The sequence below is a fragment of the Siphateles boraxobius genome, unplaced genomic scaffold (assembly GCF_051911475.1).
Source record: "Siphateles boraxobius isolate OS27281-9 unplaced genomic scaffold, OSU_SipBor_1 9, whole genome shotgun sequence".
Taxonomy (NCBI): domain Eukaryota; kingdom Metazoa; phylum Chordata; class Actinopteri; order Cypriniformes; family Leuciscidae; genus Siphateles; species Siphateles boraxobius.
In genome coordinates, this window is record NW_027509219.1 from 26168903 (window position 1) to 26185190 (window position 16288).

Below are 16288 nucleotides of genomic sequence, written 5' to 3' on the forward strand. Positions count from 1 at the left end.
TTGTTGGCTGATTTCATAAACTAACTCTATTTACATTTTATGAGACGTGGCCAGGTGGATTCATTACAGTTTGATGTAGAAAAGAGTGCTAGATTCCCTGTAAATATGCCATTCTTTGGTGTAATGCAATTTGGTATGAAACCTTTCCTAATTTGAATTTGAATGTATAACTAAATGGAATTGAAATTTGACAAAAATCATTCTGTTCTCAAAACAGCTGCACAGAAATATTTTAGAAAAAAGATTTTAAAAAGTCTTTAAAAAGCTTGTAGGCCGTACACGCCTAAATGACAGAATAACAGACAAACTAGACAATAGAATAGAAATAGAAATAAGAAGCGGAAAGCAATGGTTCAAGTGCCATTTTGCAATAGACAAAGATTATTATGAAAAGTGTCACTGGCAAATAATTTTGCCTTTCTCATAACAGACCACTCTTCTCCTCAACCAGCTCAAATATGGATAAAAATTAGATTTTATGTCAACGAACAAGACTTCATTACACGTGCTGCTAGACATGTGTCTGTGAATTTTACATAAATCAACTTATTTCAGGCCATATCTGACACTACTCCCCTTTTTAGAGAGCTATTCTGATTATAGCTAGACAACAGTACACATTAAGATAGATCTTGATGGTTATTATTCAAAAGTATTCATAGAACAGTACAACAGTAGCTAGGCAAGGCAAGGCAAGGCAAGGCAAGTTTATTTATATAGCACATTTCATACACAATGGTAATTCAAAGTGCTTTACATAGAAGAAATTAAAATAATCAAAAGAAATCAGAATAATTAAAACAGTTTAGAATAAAAGATAAAATACAGAGTAATTAAAACATAAAATAAAATACAGTGCAAACAGTCGGACGAACAGTGGCACAGTGCTCATTCAGTAAATGCACAGCTAAACAGATGTGTTTTGAGTCTGGATTTGAATGTGACTACTGTAGGAGCACATCTAATCTCTTCTGGAAGCTGGTTCCAGCTGCGGCTGGCATAGTAGCTAAAAGCAGACTCGCCATGCTTAGAGTGAACCCTTGGTATTTCTAGCCGATGTGATCCTAATGATCTGAGTGATCTGTTGGGTTTATTCACTGAGCATATCTGCAATGTATTGAGGTCCTAGGCCATTGAATGATTTATATACCAGTAATAATACTTTAAAATCAATCCTAAATGTAACTGGCAGCCAGTGTAAAGACCTGAGGACTGGTGTGATGTGTTCATATTTTCTGGTTCTGCTCAGAATCCTAGCAGCAGCGTTCTGTATGAGCTGCAACTGTCTTATGGTCTTTTTGGGAAGGCCAGTGAGAAGTCCATTACAATAATCCACCCTACTGGTGATGAAAGCATGCACAAGTTTTTCTAAGTCTTGACTGGAAACAAAGCATCTAACTCTTGCAATATTTTTCAGGTGATAGTATGCTGATTTAGTTATTGCTTTGACATGACTACTGAAACTAAGGTCTGACTCTAGAGACACACCCAGATTCCTGACTTGATTTTTAGTTGTTTGACCCCTAGACTGAAGGTATGCGTTCACCTTGAGAACTTCATCTTTGTTTCCAAACGCAATGACTTCAGTTTTGTCTTTGTTTAACTGAAGAAAGTTTTGGCACATCCAATTGTTTACTTCATCAATGCATTGGCAAAGGGAGTCAATGGGGCTGTAATCGTTAGGCGATAGGGATAAGTAGTCTTCTATATACCTGTCAACAGAGCAGGATACTTTCAAAACTTACCGCAACATTGTACTCAATTCTGTGCAATCGCAAAAAGGTGCAAAAAATATTTCCTTCTTTGCAAACTGTATCACAGTAATACATGTCGCATCCGCAGGGAGGCGCAGCTACGTCATTAATCCGCGCACGCAGAACAGTACGCTCTATCAACAACGTTCTAGGGTAACTATAGCAACAAGGCGAAAAGCTAGACCGCTAGCTAGCAAGCCTCGTCAACTATCCTTACCTCATTTATCCCCAAAACAAATCACTAACCATAAAAATACCATGCTGAAACGCACTAACGGTGTGTAAATCAAAATATGTCGTATGTCGACCAACAGTATTTGAGGTGTGTGAAGTTTGGGGCTGTTTACACCGAAGAAGCCAACTTGCTATCTCAGTCCCATATTTATTAACGTTAACTTACCTCTGTGTTATTGTGATCCATGATGGACAAAGATGTAGAGGAGCTGTCCGCGTCTCTAGTACGGGAATATCTCAGTCGAAAGGTCGGTGACAGATTATTTTCTTTCAACTGATTCAGAAATGTGGTAACTTACTTTGACACAAAAGCTAACTATCCTATAACGTTACCTCTAAAAGCAGCAGCTTTAAAAGCATATGTACCTGGTGTGATGTACATACTGTATGTTTAACGTGTTTTAAAAATAGCTTTCCTGAAAGAATGATGAAATGGAAGTACATTTCCTGATTAAATGCACTTACAGGGTCTGAAGAAAACGATAGCGTGCATGGATGAAGAGCTTCCACGGACTAATTCAAGCGTTAATAACAGATCAGATCTGCGCAGAATACTTCACCTTGAGGGCCTTTACAAACAGAATAAGGTATCAAAGTGTAAAAAAAATTGTATATATCAATATTAATAATGTTGGGAAAGCAGAGAGGCAATAAAAAGCATTTGTATTTAGGCTGAAGAACATCCCTTTAAGTCTATGTTGGAGATGATTGTGAAAGTCAGAATGAGTGAAGGTGACAAGACCAAAATACGCCACCATGGTGAAAAGGAAGCACAATCAATGGAACAAACCATGTCCATAGACATGAGTGTTAAGAGTGAACTAGGTTGTATGGAAAGTCCGTTGTATGACAGTCCAAGGTATTTCTTTATTGATTTAGTTAACAAAAATCCATATATTCATTTGTTTGAGACTTTCAAGATCTGTTGACAGCAATAAACATCCACCCTTTTCACAGGTTCTCTGAAATCAACAGTGTGTCGGAGCTTATTAAGCCTTCCCAAACACCTTCTGAAAAGACACTAAAAAAGAGCTTTGCTGTTCACCCTGAGAGTGAGAGAAGTGAACACTGTTTGCCGTCCAGCCATGATCTCATAACCGTGTCGAAAGAGGGATTTCTTTCTGAGAAAAACATCCTAGACACTGATAGCAAGAAAAACAGAAGCAGCAGGATAAGACGAGGCATTATGACAGGTCCCATTGCCAGCTCATTGCAGGTAATGAACGCTGATTCATTAAAGGCATAGTTCACCCAGAAATTCATGTCTTTATGTCGTTGCAAACCCGTAAGACTTTCGTTCATCTTCGGAACACAAATGAAGATCTCTTTGATGAAATCTGAGAGATTTCTGTCCCTCTGTTGACAGCTAAGCAACACTTTGGCACTTCAAAAAGTTCATAAAGAGATATTAAAGTGAATTGAACGGTTTAGTACAAATTTTCTGAAGAGACTTGATCGGTTTATATGATGAACAGATTGATTTGGGCTTTTATTCACATAAAACGAAAGTCTTACAGGTTTGGAATGACATGAGGGTGAGTAATTGATGAAAGAAAATTTCATTTTTGGGTGAAATATCCCTTTAAACTAAAATTAATTTATTGAAAGTTAAAATCCAGTGTTTAATAATGTTACATATATATGTGAGTAATTTTACTAAGATTTGATTCTACGTTACTCCATTACAGCATTGCATTTACAAGGATTTAATTTTCCGTAGGAGAGTAGCAGAAGACGTCCAGCCCGAAAAGCACCTTCATCTCTTACAGCAACAACAGAGGATTGTAGAGAATCAGCAAACTGGACAAATGGCCTCAATACTACAAATACAAAGTCTAACCCACCAGCCTCTCTTGAAGGGGAGAGCAGCGTGCTTTCTAATTTAAATAAAGGAATCATAGACCACAATGGGCATGAGAAAATGCCGGAAGTCAAGCATCGCTTGTGAGTTTGTTTCAATCATTTGGGGGAAAAAACTCTTACATATTTCTGTCTTTTTGTCCAGTACAAATATCTAGGCTAAGTATTCTTAAATCAAGATACATTTACATAAGCAAAATGACTTAATATTATAACATTATATTTTTTATATAATATTAGATATTTTTAAGAATTAATATTATATTTTTTTATGCATAAAATGAGTTTATGCATAAAATGATCTGCCAACGGGCTAAGAAAGATAACCTTAATTCAAAGTGAAAACAGGATTGTTTTTCTTACTTATTATTTTTTAGTTTAAAGAAAAAACTCACTTAATTTTGATTGGTTTCTGAAAAATGTACTTTTGCTTCTCAGGATTCTTAAATGTATGTTTTAGAAGGTAAGGATAAAAATACTGAGATAGAATATTGAAAGTGCAGTTACTTAACCTGTGTCTTAGAAACCTACTCTCAAAAATTTCAAAATCTTTTTATTTTTGAAGGGCTGAAATAGTTATACCATTTCAATCCCAGAAACATAGAGAGGACCATAACTAGTGAGGTGAAAGGTTGGAACGATTCTAGGGGCCGACAGGTCCGGGGGACCCACAACCTTTTCTGAATGTTATATAAAAGGGGCGTATGCATGATTATTATGAATAAAATCTTATATGCATTAGACAATAAGGCTCCCATTTAGGATGCTAAAAAGGACTTGTTATTTATTCACAGCTGCAATATGTCAAGTGTGTGATTATTAACTTTTGTTGTTTCCTCTCCAGAAAGAATTCGGCACCTGGCCCAAAACTGGATGGACTCCATGTGTTGGAAATGGTTTTGGGTAGTGCACCTCAAATCTACAGCAGATTACATTTTGTATCATGGCCAAGTCAACCGCAGAATACACTAGCTTGTATTGTTTTATTGCTTTAATATGAAGTGTATTTTGTCCTCATTAAATATTTGTATAGTTGTCCACTTTTAATATTTGTTTTCCTAATAACCCTAAATTTTTAAATCCTTTGCCACTCAAATTTGCTTTAAATCCATCTGTCATTAAAAATTCCATCGTTTTGAAATTATTTTTCAATCTTACAGACGACATAGAGAATGAGGAGAGCTTGTGTAATGTTCCTAGAACATCCATGCCAGAACGTAGTTTGGACATGACTCCCATGGACCAGATGACGGCCACTGTAAGCACATTATCATTTATCTTCCTGGAACCATAATCTATGTGATATCAGTCCAGTCTGATATGATATCGCTTTTTTATGTCTACTTAAGGCTCTGAAGGAGATCATCTTTGGTTCTCCTATGGCTTGTTTCACTGAGGAGTGGAAACAACAGAACTTTACCTTTTCAGATGCTCCAGGTTTGAAGTATGGGATTGTACAAAATAAGGTACAGTATTTTAGGCAAACTCACGATTTACTGTTTTGATCTGTAAACCTTTGCGTCATGAGATGTTCTGGGATTGTTTTATCAGGGAGGACCCTGTGGTGTCCTTGCAGCAGTTCAGGCTTTTGTTCTACTGAACCTTCTGTTTGAAGAATCGAGCAGTGACTCATTGGATGAGTGTGTACCAAGCATCAGTCATATTTTTTTAAATATCAGATATTATTTTTTACCTTTATTATTTTAAAACCATTCAATCATTTTGGTACCATTTTCCCTTTTTTAGATCAGTGAATATTTTGGATATAAATTATAAAATTTGTATTTCACTGATGTCTCAATCAGTTGTCTTAAACTTGAGTTGTTAAATGTCACCAGGAGACTGGAGGTATCAAACGTTTTGAGGACAAAATGTCTATCTCGGGCTTTGGCTGACATACTATGGAGAGCCGGGAATATGAAGAGAGCCGCAGTTGCAATGTAAGTGTGTCACACATTTAGAATTATAACTTAAATTTACAAAACTTTTTTTTATTTCTTAACTTTAAAGTATCTGCCCCCACAGAAACACAGGAAGAAGTCTTTTCATCCCGATCGGACGTTACAAAACAGACGGTATTCTGGAAATGGTAAGTTGATTCTTTGTCTCTTAAATTACCTCGTAATTACTTCTTTTGAGGACTACATATTTCTTTTTTGTTAATGTTTTTTTAAAAATATATATTCCACATAGATAACATATGTCACTGTTGAGACGTTGGATGATCTCACTTTAGTTCTTGAGAAGCATGTTAGACAGGTAAGTCTGTGATAAAATGCCTTATGACGAATCCTGTATGTATTTTATAAAACATTTTTTATAAATATTATTAATATTAATTCTTATTTACAGTATTGTCATATATTATTTATATTTTGTTATAATTTATAATATGTATAATAATAGTTATATTTATTTAGTTTATATTTATTTAGAACATTGTTATTATAGATGTATTATTTATATTTTATATTATTTATGATTATTATTATTATTTATAAATAAATTTGCTGAAGTTATAAGCAAGGTTTGTATGTGAGCACATCCATTGATAGCCTTGAAGCATTTTAAGACAAATATCACCTGTTTAATAGCTCCTTGCTTCCTTTTTAGTTTGAGTCTGGTCCCTTTGGCTGTATTCTACTTACCATCTCTGCAATTCTTTCCAGAACTACTGCAATGTACGTTTCCTCCTCTTTAACTCACTACAGACTGTTTATGTTCATATATTCACTGAGCTAATCAATTTGTTCTTTGTGTTGTAGTATACAAAGTGATATGGATGTGCCCAACTCCACCCTCATTGGAGCTCATGGCTACTGCACACAGGTTTGCTGTGTTAACACTTTGCAGTCCTAATCTAAACACCCAATACACAAAAGATAGCATATTTTATTTTGCTCTTACCAAAAATAATGTCTTGGTGTCTCCAATTATATTGGTTGCTTTTTGTATAGCTCCAGTGTAAACAGTGTTCTGATATGATCAAGTCATTAAATCTTATAATTTCACTTCCATTTTTTTAAGGAATTGGTCAATCTTTTGCTTTGTGGACGGGCAGTTTCAAACGTCTTTGATGATGAAATGAAGCTTGATTCTGGAAATGGAAATTTTACACTTCTTAAGGGAATTAAATCACGTTGCAACATTGGGCTGCTGTCTTTATTTGAGCACTATAATATATGTAAGGTAAGAAGGCTTGAAACATTCTAAAATATACTTAGATATTATATCCAAATGTATTATATATCCCGATTTCTCTCTTTTTAAAGGTTGGATCTCACCTGAAAACTCCCAAGTTTCCAATTTGGGTAGTGTGCAGCGAGAGCCATTTCAGTGTGCTGTTTTGTCCCTCTGAAGACCTGGCAACCAATCACAGCAAAGAGGAAGAGTTTGACTTGTACTATTATGATGGGCTGGCCAACCAGCAGGAACCAATTAGATTAACAGTCTGTGAGTCTTTTCCTTTGGGGTCATTGCTTTTCTGGACACACACACACGCACGCACGCACGCACGCACGCACGCACGCACGCACGCACGCACACACACACACTGTATTATGCATAGTATTTGAGAACAACAAAATAAACACAAGCTTTGCACACTTGCTTCACAATTAGGGTTTATGATAAGTCAGTTTTAAAAGGTCTTCTGTATTCTGTGTCTGGACAGATTCAGAGTCTTGTGCTGCAGAGTCTGCTCAGAGGGACAACGCAGACGGTGATCTCATTCCTCCACTGGAGCTTTGCATCAGGACCAAGTAAGTCTCTTATTTCGTCAGTGCTTTTTCTATAATTTCAAATTTTGATATTGTGAAATGCAAACATGTGGCGATATGAATGCTTCAAATATGTTTTACAGATGGAGAAATGCTGTGGTCAGCTGGAATGATACAGATCCCATTCTTTGATATTGCACGCAAAAAGAGATTTTTCTTTGTTAGCCCCGTGTGACCCCGGTATGATTTTATCTGGTGTACATTAGGTTTTATATTTTAAAATGCATGCGTTTAGTATTTCTTTTGTCTTTTATGATGAGCTTTTTTTGCTGCCATTCTTAATATCCTTAATATTATTTTCATCATTCTGCTGCTTTTTCTTACTTTTATGTTTTGTGTTGTTGTATGTGAATACAGAAGTATAAACACATAAGTATATTTAGAAAACAAATGCCTTACTCCAGGGGTATAGATCAACACATTCTAAATATTGTCAATCAATTATATAAAACATTTCTTGTTTGCTGCCCCCCTCCCCAATTTAAACCAAGATCTATGTCCCTGTTCTCTCTTCCTCATTTTATACAATTGTTTGCAATTACTTTATCTCTCACAATGTCACATTGACAGTATAGCATTAAGAACTGTCATTGCTTTTTCTTATTCAAATCATGATTAAATGAACTGTAATAGAATATGGCCTGCGATGTGTAAATAATTGCCATTGCTCACTGATAGTTTATCCAAATATGAAATTTCTGACATAATTTAATTACCGTCATTTCTTTCAAAACCCACATGACTTACTTCCGTCTGTGGAACACAAAAGAAGATATTTTGAAGAATGTTGGTAACCAAACAGTTTTAGTGACCATTGAATTCATTTTTGTTTGAACTATAGACTATAAACGCTGTCATTTTGGGCGAAGAATGCTTTTGTTTTAGTTGTCCCAAAGGGAGGAAGCATGACTAGGGTTCCGTATGGTGATAAATCTTTAGATTACAAAAATGTCAAAAGAAATGTATTTAAAATATTGAATCTGCTCTGAACGGGATCTGAAACCAATGGCACACATGCCAGGAAAATTACTGACACGTGACAATAGCTAAAGAGTTGTATGTATTTAATTTAAATAAAGTCCCTTGCACTTGCATAATCATTTCTCATAGTAACACAGCTTGTTTTAAGTTGAGTGCTATGAATATAATTAAAGTGTGAGAATTTAACTTGAGCTAGTACGCAGATCCAAAAATCAGTTCACGTGACCAGAGGTGAGCTTCTGTGATTATCACTCCGCATGCCATAAGGTTGCCGACCCATCTCTTAAAGGGGTCCTATTATGTTTTTTATTTTTTATTTTTACATTTTCAGCTTTTTTAGCGTGTAATGTTGCTGTTTGAGTATGAATTTAAGCTAGCAAACAGTAGAGTGTTGGCGCTTGCAATGCGTTCGATTCCCAGGGAAAGTAAGAACTGATAAGAATGTAAATGTGTACCTTGAAATGCAATGTAAGTCTCTTTGGATAAATGTAAAATGTAAATGAATTTGCAAAGTTACAAAGCACAAAGTCCACTCCAAAGGGAGTTATTCTCTATATCACTAAGCACTGTTTCTGAACTACCTGAACCGCCTCCATTGTAGTCTTGAGTTTTCTTCCAAGAACATACATGGCTGCGTCCGAAATCGCATACTTTCCTACTATACAATAGGCCTATGTGAAAAAGAATATGTGACAAAAGTGTGCCCGAATTCACAGTACTCGTAAAAGAGTAGGCAAAAAGTACCAGTATGACCTTCTACTTCCGGCGGGATTCTGAAGTGTGTGACCAATAGACATTTTAATAACCCATGAGGCCATGGGAGAGATTTTGTGAATGGTAGTGAAGCAACGCAATTGATGCTGGTAGGTCACACATGATAATGACAACATGGCGAATGTAGTACGTCCGGATTATTCATACTGCACACATTCACACTGTACAATGCACATTTTTAACAGTTGTGAAGTAATTACTTAATCAAAATAAGTACCTACTCAAGAGAGTTTAACCTAATTCCTGCCCAAGGCATGCACAAAAAAGGGGCGAGGCCTGGTTGTATTATGTTATGGTAGGGGTAACGTTGAGTAGGGTAACCCCGTTGGTAAGGGGTGTGGAATTTCCTAAACGGACTCAAAGCAGTTGACCAATCACAACACAATGGTCAAGCAGACTAATCAGAGCACAGTATGCTTTTTGGAAGGAGGGGCTTCATTGAGACTGGAACTAAACAAAGTGTTACTGAAAGACTTGCAAGAGAGGTGCTGCACCATTGTAAAATATGTGCAAAATAATGTTTTTTTAAAGATTCAAGCATGAAAACCTCTCCTAATAGACCCCAAAAATAAAATCAAGACTTTTGAAAATGAGCATAATAGGTCTCTTTTTAGAGCTATATTTGTTCTGTTTACTCTCTGCATGTTTGATAATTTATTATTAACATAGAACTTCTGGTGTAGTATTTCTGTCCCATAGTAAGGTTATCATGTTTATACTCGGTTGTTATTTAGCAGTATAATTCTTCATACAGAAAAGCAGCTGTTAAAATGTTACCATTTTATGGAATGATCGCAGCCCTGTAGCAACAAACTGGACTGAACAAATGTAGTTTGTGCATTATGCATGGCAAAGCATAGGCTATAACATTCATTTTCTGATTAATGCTATAATTACAAGATGTTTGCTTGATCATTAATCATATTTGAAGTCAATACAAAAACAATCAATGACTTTGTGGTTCCCTAGTAATGCTACACAGAGGTTTAATTGAAAACCTGTAAAAACATATTGAAGCAGTTGATGAACCACATGGAGTTATTGCATATACTGAAGGCCAAAATAATTGAGGCTTTTTCCTGTAAAGACTTCATGTGGCACACACTGAAAGCTGAGCACAAAACTATCACCTTTTCCACCAAAATGCCTTCTGATTATTGCTACTTTTGGCTGAACCTTTTAGCATGTTGTTTAGCCACTGCCAGTGCCAAAGCCCTGAAGAGAACTGTTAGTCAGAGTATCTCTGATCTTTGCTCTGTCTGAGACCACAATTGTGGAACTGGCCTGAACCCCAGCTCTCACTCTGGGTCTCATTGTTGGATTGGTGTGGGATTGAGGTTAAAGAATATGGCAACTATAAACTGATTTGTGAGTTTTGATGCTGTATCCCTGGAATTTGAGATAGGCCAATGCTTAGCACAGTAGAACTCTTGGACTGATAACACAAATGTAAACATGAAAATATTAAATTGATTTTCCACCAATCAAGCGTATATTGCAACACAAGCATCTCAGATCTTATAAACGAACATGCATTTGAAAGGAAGTAGCCTATTTCCTGGCAAAAGTTTATTAGACTTTTAAAACATCTGACTCTGATCACTAACTCATTTACTTTGATCTGTCTTTTCCTTCCTCACAGCTAAATTGCATCACTCCATGCCAAAATATCGCGGTGGAACATATGATTACTTTCCATCCCACAGCTGAAAGTGAACTGAAATAAGTGTAAATATCATATTCCAATTTTTCTGTTACAAATGAAATTCATAAACAGCCATGTTTGAAGGACCATTTTAGTGTCCTTCACTAACTGACAGCCAAACTTAAATCAACCACACTGAGTTCAGAGTGTATTTGTATCACAGTACTCAAACTGTCCTCAGGGTGCCTCTGTTGTGCTATGAATCCAAATTCAATCAAAAAAAAAAAATGCATGTATGGAAAGTAACAGTAATTTTTCTAGAAACAATTATAATCAAGCATTCTTTTGAAAGTGATTTGTATGACAATCCTATTTAATATTAACTTTTTTTTTGTGAATTAATGACAGATAAAGCTTTTTTACTTTTGTGCTCAACTGAAACATAGGCCTACCAACATCTCAGACAACTGTCCTGATGTTATCATACACGAGTCTCCCATCCGAAGCTTCCAATCATTTTATAGGGCCATCTGGTGTTTTATTTTTAGGGCCCTGATAATGGAACAATTTCAACCTACACACGGTGATGTCATAAATACAAAAAATATCTGTCATTAACCCAGCATGGGGATATATTTCTCAATAGACATCATTTAGATGCGGAAAAGAATCTAGTTAGCCGTTGTGCTGCTCTGACGTTGCTTCCTGCCAGTGGCGGACTCACTTTTACGGGTTCTGTTTTCATCAATTGTTTCATCAAATTATTACTTAAATGTAGCGTTTTAGAAGGCATATATATTTAGTATTAAGAGTTTGCTCCCAAACTTGCCTCCTCAGTCCCTATAAAGTCTCCATGGATGAAGAATAGGCTACTGACATCACTTGTCTCATTTCATTCATGCCTGAGTATCACAAGCCAACAGGGGCGCAAAATGAGTGGAGGTGGTGAAAGATTCCCGTGTGACGTGCAGGAAGGAGGACAAGAAAATCTCCGATGAGAAATGCATTTTTTTTCTATAGTCACGTGGATTCAGTTTGGGGCCAATAAAACCTGAAGCTCTATTGAACATCAAAAAGAGTTTAAATGCTAATGCCACAGAATGGCAATTCGAGTTGTAAGTCCTTAATTAATAACCGACAAACTGTCTGTATGATCTTCCACTTCATGTGTCAAAGTGTTTGTCTGGTATTGGTTTGCATGTCAGTTCATTCATATTCATGTTTTGTATTTTTTCTTAAATTGGTGTTAGTCATAAACTGGCAAAGACAAAGCTTACCCCTGCCCCCCTCAGTTGATGTATGAACCATAAATCGTTAGACCACACAAAATACATCAAGGGTCTTTCAGAAGGAGATGTGTGGGTTTAAAGAGAATATGGAATATAGGCCTAGCTATAAATAACAGGACAGGGCCCCTCAGGATCGTCTAATGGGATTAAAATGTTTACTTTGCAGAGTGTTGCCTCAGAGGCAAAATTATGGTTAAGGCTACGTCATGTTTCATTTTAGTACAAGCATCCTTTCCTCATCCTTTTCCTGAATCTTTTAGTTTTTTGTTGCTAGACTATATCTCTTATCATTATTGAGAATGCAATAGTTGTTAGACCACAACAATTCAGTTTTTTTCTGAGATGTTTTTTTTCTCATAACCATAAGTCCTATGTTTTCAAAAGTTTAGGATGTGTAAATTTAAAAAAAAAAAGTTTTTGAAATAAGTCTCTTTAGCTCACCAAGGCTGTATTTATTCGATCAAAAATACAGTAAACAGTAATATTGTGGAATTTTATAACATTTTAAAATATGTTTTATTTTAATATATATTAAAAAAAAGAATTTATTCCTGTAATGGCAAAGTGGAATTTTCAACATTACTCCAGTTTTTAATATTTTTTTGGTAACAATGCAAAAGTCTAATGTCACTTTTGATCAATCCAATGCATCCTTGCTGAATAAAAGTATTACTTTGTTTACAAAAAAGCGATTGATTGCATTCATCAGGCTCAACCAACCTTGTTATTGTAACAAATATTTAATTTCATTTATGGGAAATATATATTAACTAGCCTACAGCTTGTAAATAAATTCAGCTTGATGTAAATTATAGACCTTATTTAGCCCTCTACAATAAGTAGGCTAAATCTCCAGCTTATTACTCTTTGACAGCGAGGCACTATAGCCTAAATATAGGCTACAGAGCTATTTTTTTTACAGTCTATGCTACAGAGGTAAAATTACCTGGAAGCGGAAATTCAAACACAGTATAACGTTAGGCCTATACCAGTACTAACTAAGGCTCCACGCTTTTTTTCTGGCGGTTGGAGAACCCATTACATAGAAAGTAGTAGCCTAATAAAGCTAACATATAGTTTGACTTCCTGAACTTGACAATCAACATTTTCTGAAGGTTAATTTTTCACTTATCATTTGTTGAGAAAGATAAAAGTTGCCTATTTCATTTTAAAAGTCCTATTTTAGGCCGCAAATTGTCGATTTCACAAGTTCACACTTATATGCTTATGCTTATATGCATATATGCTTCCTCTCATGCTGATGGGATAGACATGATGATTGTTGATGACAAGTTAATTGGATTGTTTATTTGAACGTGCTCCACCGAACTTTATTTAATGAAACATAATTTGTGGAAACTGCTTAGTACACATACAGTACTGAGCATAGGCTACCTTTTGCATGTAAATGCACTTGGTGCAGAACTGCCCTATTTTGAATATAATAAATAAATAAAACTATTTTAGACGGTGCGTGAATCACACAATTAATACATGTGTGATTTAGAAGTATAGATTTACTTAACACTAAAACGAATCTTTGAAGTCAGTAGGTCTGGGTCTTGCTTTTAATAGACACATCTACATCATCTCTCTGGTGAGTCACCGAGGATGCGGTCATGAGAATCATGACCAGGGAAACTATTGGACAAAGTCTCTCCAATTCATCACTTCATGAATGGAGCCGGGGCTCTTCGGTTCAATGATGAATAACTCTGAATAAGGGAATGACCTGCCTTTGTTAGACTTATCTCCGGGCACTGGACAGCTTGCCAGTAACCGGAGGATTGTGTGTTTGGGTTTAATTGTGTTAGCACCCTCCCACATATCCTCCCCTGTGCGTCTTCTGTCTAGTCCCTTAATCTCTGCTGTTTGTCTCTGTGATAAGTGATATCCCATTTCGATCACGGTAGATTGTTTATGCCCACCTGATGAGAAGAAGGCTCTGCAGTGGCCCGATGGACCCCCCTTATTTATAGCGCTGGAATCTGATTAGGCTGTTTGTGAAAGCCCAAGATACCTGTCATTTTGACTCCATAATCATCTCATTCTGAAATGATGTATTGATGCTTTCAGACAGAGTCTTAATTAAGATGCAAGGCCGTCAATGAGCGAGGGGTGCAGAAATATTTTCAGTGAATTGTTTGTTGCCGGACATTGGGAGTTAAATGTCTGAGGATTTATGTTCCCTTGGACCAGTAAAGCCAACAGCTAGCCTATTTCATAGAAAGGCTCTAAAAACCACTTGAACCATGTCACAAGAGATAACAGTGATGAATGGTGAAGGAAAAGTATTTCATGATATTACTTTCCCAGAGTTTCACTGTAGAGCACTGGAGCGAGAATCACCTCTTCTTTACAGAAAGCCAATGGCGTCAGGCAATTTTTGGTTTATCGAGAACATTTAAAAGGGGTCCTATCATTAAGAATCAAACAATTGTTGATCTTTTGATTGCAACTTAAAAACGTTCATAACTTCCTCTGTTGTGAAAAAAGACAATTGATCTTTTTACCCATTTATGTAATTCTAAGGATCAGAGAAAGAGTGGAAACTTGTGGGAAAATGGATAAAAATATATAAATGGACCTCGGGGAACAGAAATAACAGTAAAAAATGCATGATATGGTGCATGATATGACCCTTTTAAACAGGCTAGAGACATGTGTAACAAAGAAAAATATGTCTGATAAGCAAGATTCTGTGAGGCATTTACAATACTAATTATTTCGAAAAGTTTTCAGAGACATTCTGGCGTGAGAAATTGTAGCACTGTGAGTTCTGGCGCAGCTTTCAAGTGGACGCTTCAGTATGTTTATGTCACACTCGAAACAACAATTAAACTCCGCTCAGGGCCACATTTTATGTTTGTGTTAATAACCATTCAGATCAGATGAGGTAAATATTTGATTACGATGGAGATAGAGATAAAGCCACAGTTTTAGTTGATCTCAAAAGAATCTAATTTGCATTGTTTTAGCAAAACCCACATAAGGGGAAGTCAAAATGTTTGTCATCCCTAATACAAGAACAGGATCTCCAAGAGAGAATAGTCTTTGTTTATTTGCTCATTTAAAGCAGTCCACTCTGGTTTGTGTTTTTTTAGATGTAATCTTGTTACTCCAGTGCTACACACACACACACACACACACACACACACACACACACACACACACACACACACACACACACACACACACACACACACACACACACACACACACACACACACACACACACACACACACACACACACACACACTTCAGAGATGTTTTATCTGCATAGCTGCTGAAAACAAACAGATACGTTACTTTAATCCAAGGCAAAATCAAGACAAGCAGCTTTTGAAATTGTTTTGCCATTTCAGAACTATAATTCCTAAAACTCTGTTAACTCTGTTCTTTTTCTGAAAAGGGGAAGTGCAATCAAAATGCATGACAGCATGTTAAGATGTGAGCAATTGAGTCAAACAAGACAGACTTGCCTCACTGTTGGGATATATGGATGATGAATAATATTGTGACAGTTTCATGATTTTATGTTTCCTCTGAAACAGAATAAATGGATTGTTAGCTATTATGAAATCTGCTCAATTACGGGAATAGAAAAATGTAATAATTCAAATCAATCATTCATCAATAGCAGCTAAAAGAGATCAAAAACATCTTTTCATGCTTACACATAATTTTTCATCAGCCATGGGAATGCTTTAGAGAAATATATCATCAGATCAAACATTTTTATAATTTTAATTAAAAAAAAGTAAAAAAACAACAAGAAAAACAATGGTAGTGCTTGAATGTTTTAATTCGTTCAAAGCATCAGTGCAGTTTTACCATTGTTATCAAACAAACAATGTGTTTTCATATTTTGAAATAATTCATAATTTGAATTTCTATAAGTGCCAATGGTAGATAGATATCATGAAAATGACAGCATGGTAAGAAACTTTCGGCCTACACAAATTTTTTTT

The 16288-nt window shown here is 35.9% G+C and overlaps 1 protein-coding gene across 2 annotated transcripts; it reads left to right on the forward strand.

Moving 5' to 3' along the window:
* Positions 1-1856: 1856 nt before the first annotated feature.
* mindy4 (MINDY lysine 48 deubiquitinase 4) lies at positions 1857-9972 on the forward strand. Of its 2 annotated transcripts, XM_077224465.1 has the most exons (19): positions 1914-2076; positions 2187-2236; positions 2456-2575; positions 2660-2847; positions 2946-3204; positions 3709-3932; positions 4693-4751; positions 5009-5106; positions 5198-5314; positions 5400-5488; positions 5687-5788; positions 5874-5937; positions 6042-6107; positions 6462-6529; positions 6614-6677; positions 6876-7037; positions 7121-7301; positions 7522-7609; positions 7711-9972. In XM_077224465.1, the coding sequence occupies exons 3-19, from the start codon at positions 2480-2482 to the stop codon at positions 7757-7759; spliced, it is 1974 nt and encodes a 657-aa protein (XP_077080580.1). In that variant the 5' UTR covers positions 1914-2076; positions 2187-2236; positions 2456-2479; the 3' UTR covers positions 7760-9972. The 2 variants fall into 2 exon arrangements, with proteins under 2 accessions (XP_077080579.1, XP_077080580.1); XM_077224464.1 differs by having other exon boundaries at positions 1857-2236.
* The last annotated feature ends 6316 nt before the right edge of the window (positions 9973-16288 follow it).

Bases quoted from the DNA above. Each gene is read 5' to 3' on its own strand.
- mindy4 (XM_077224464.1), top strand. From the start codon at position 2,174: ATGATGGACAAAGATGTAGAGGAGCTGTCCGCGTCTCTAGTACGGGAA. The intron at 5,938-6,041 runs GTAAGTTGATTC...TATTCCACATAG, and splicing joins CAGACGGTATTCTGGAAATG to ATAACATATGTCACTGTTGA. The intron at 6,108-6,461 runs GTAAGTCTGTGA...CTTCCTTTTTAG, and splicing joins TTGAGAAGCATGTTAGACAG to TTTGAGTCTGGTCCCTTTGG.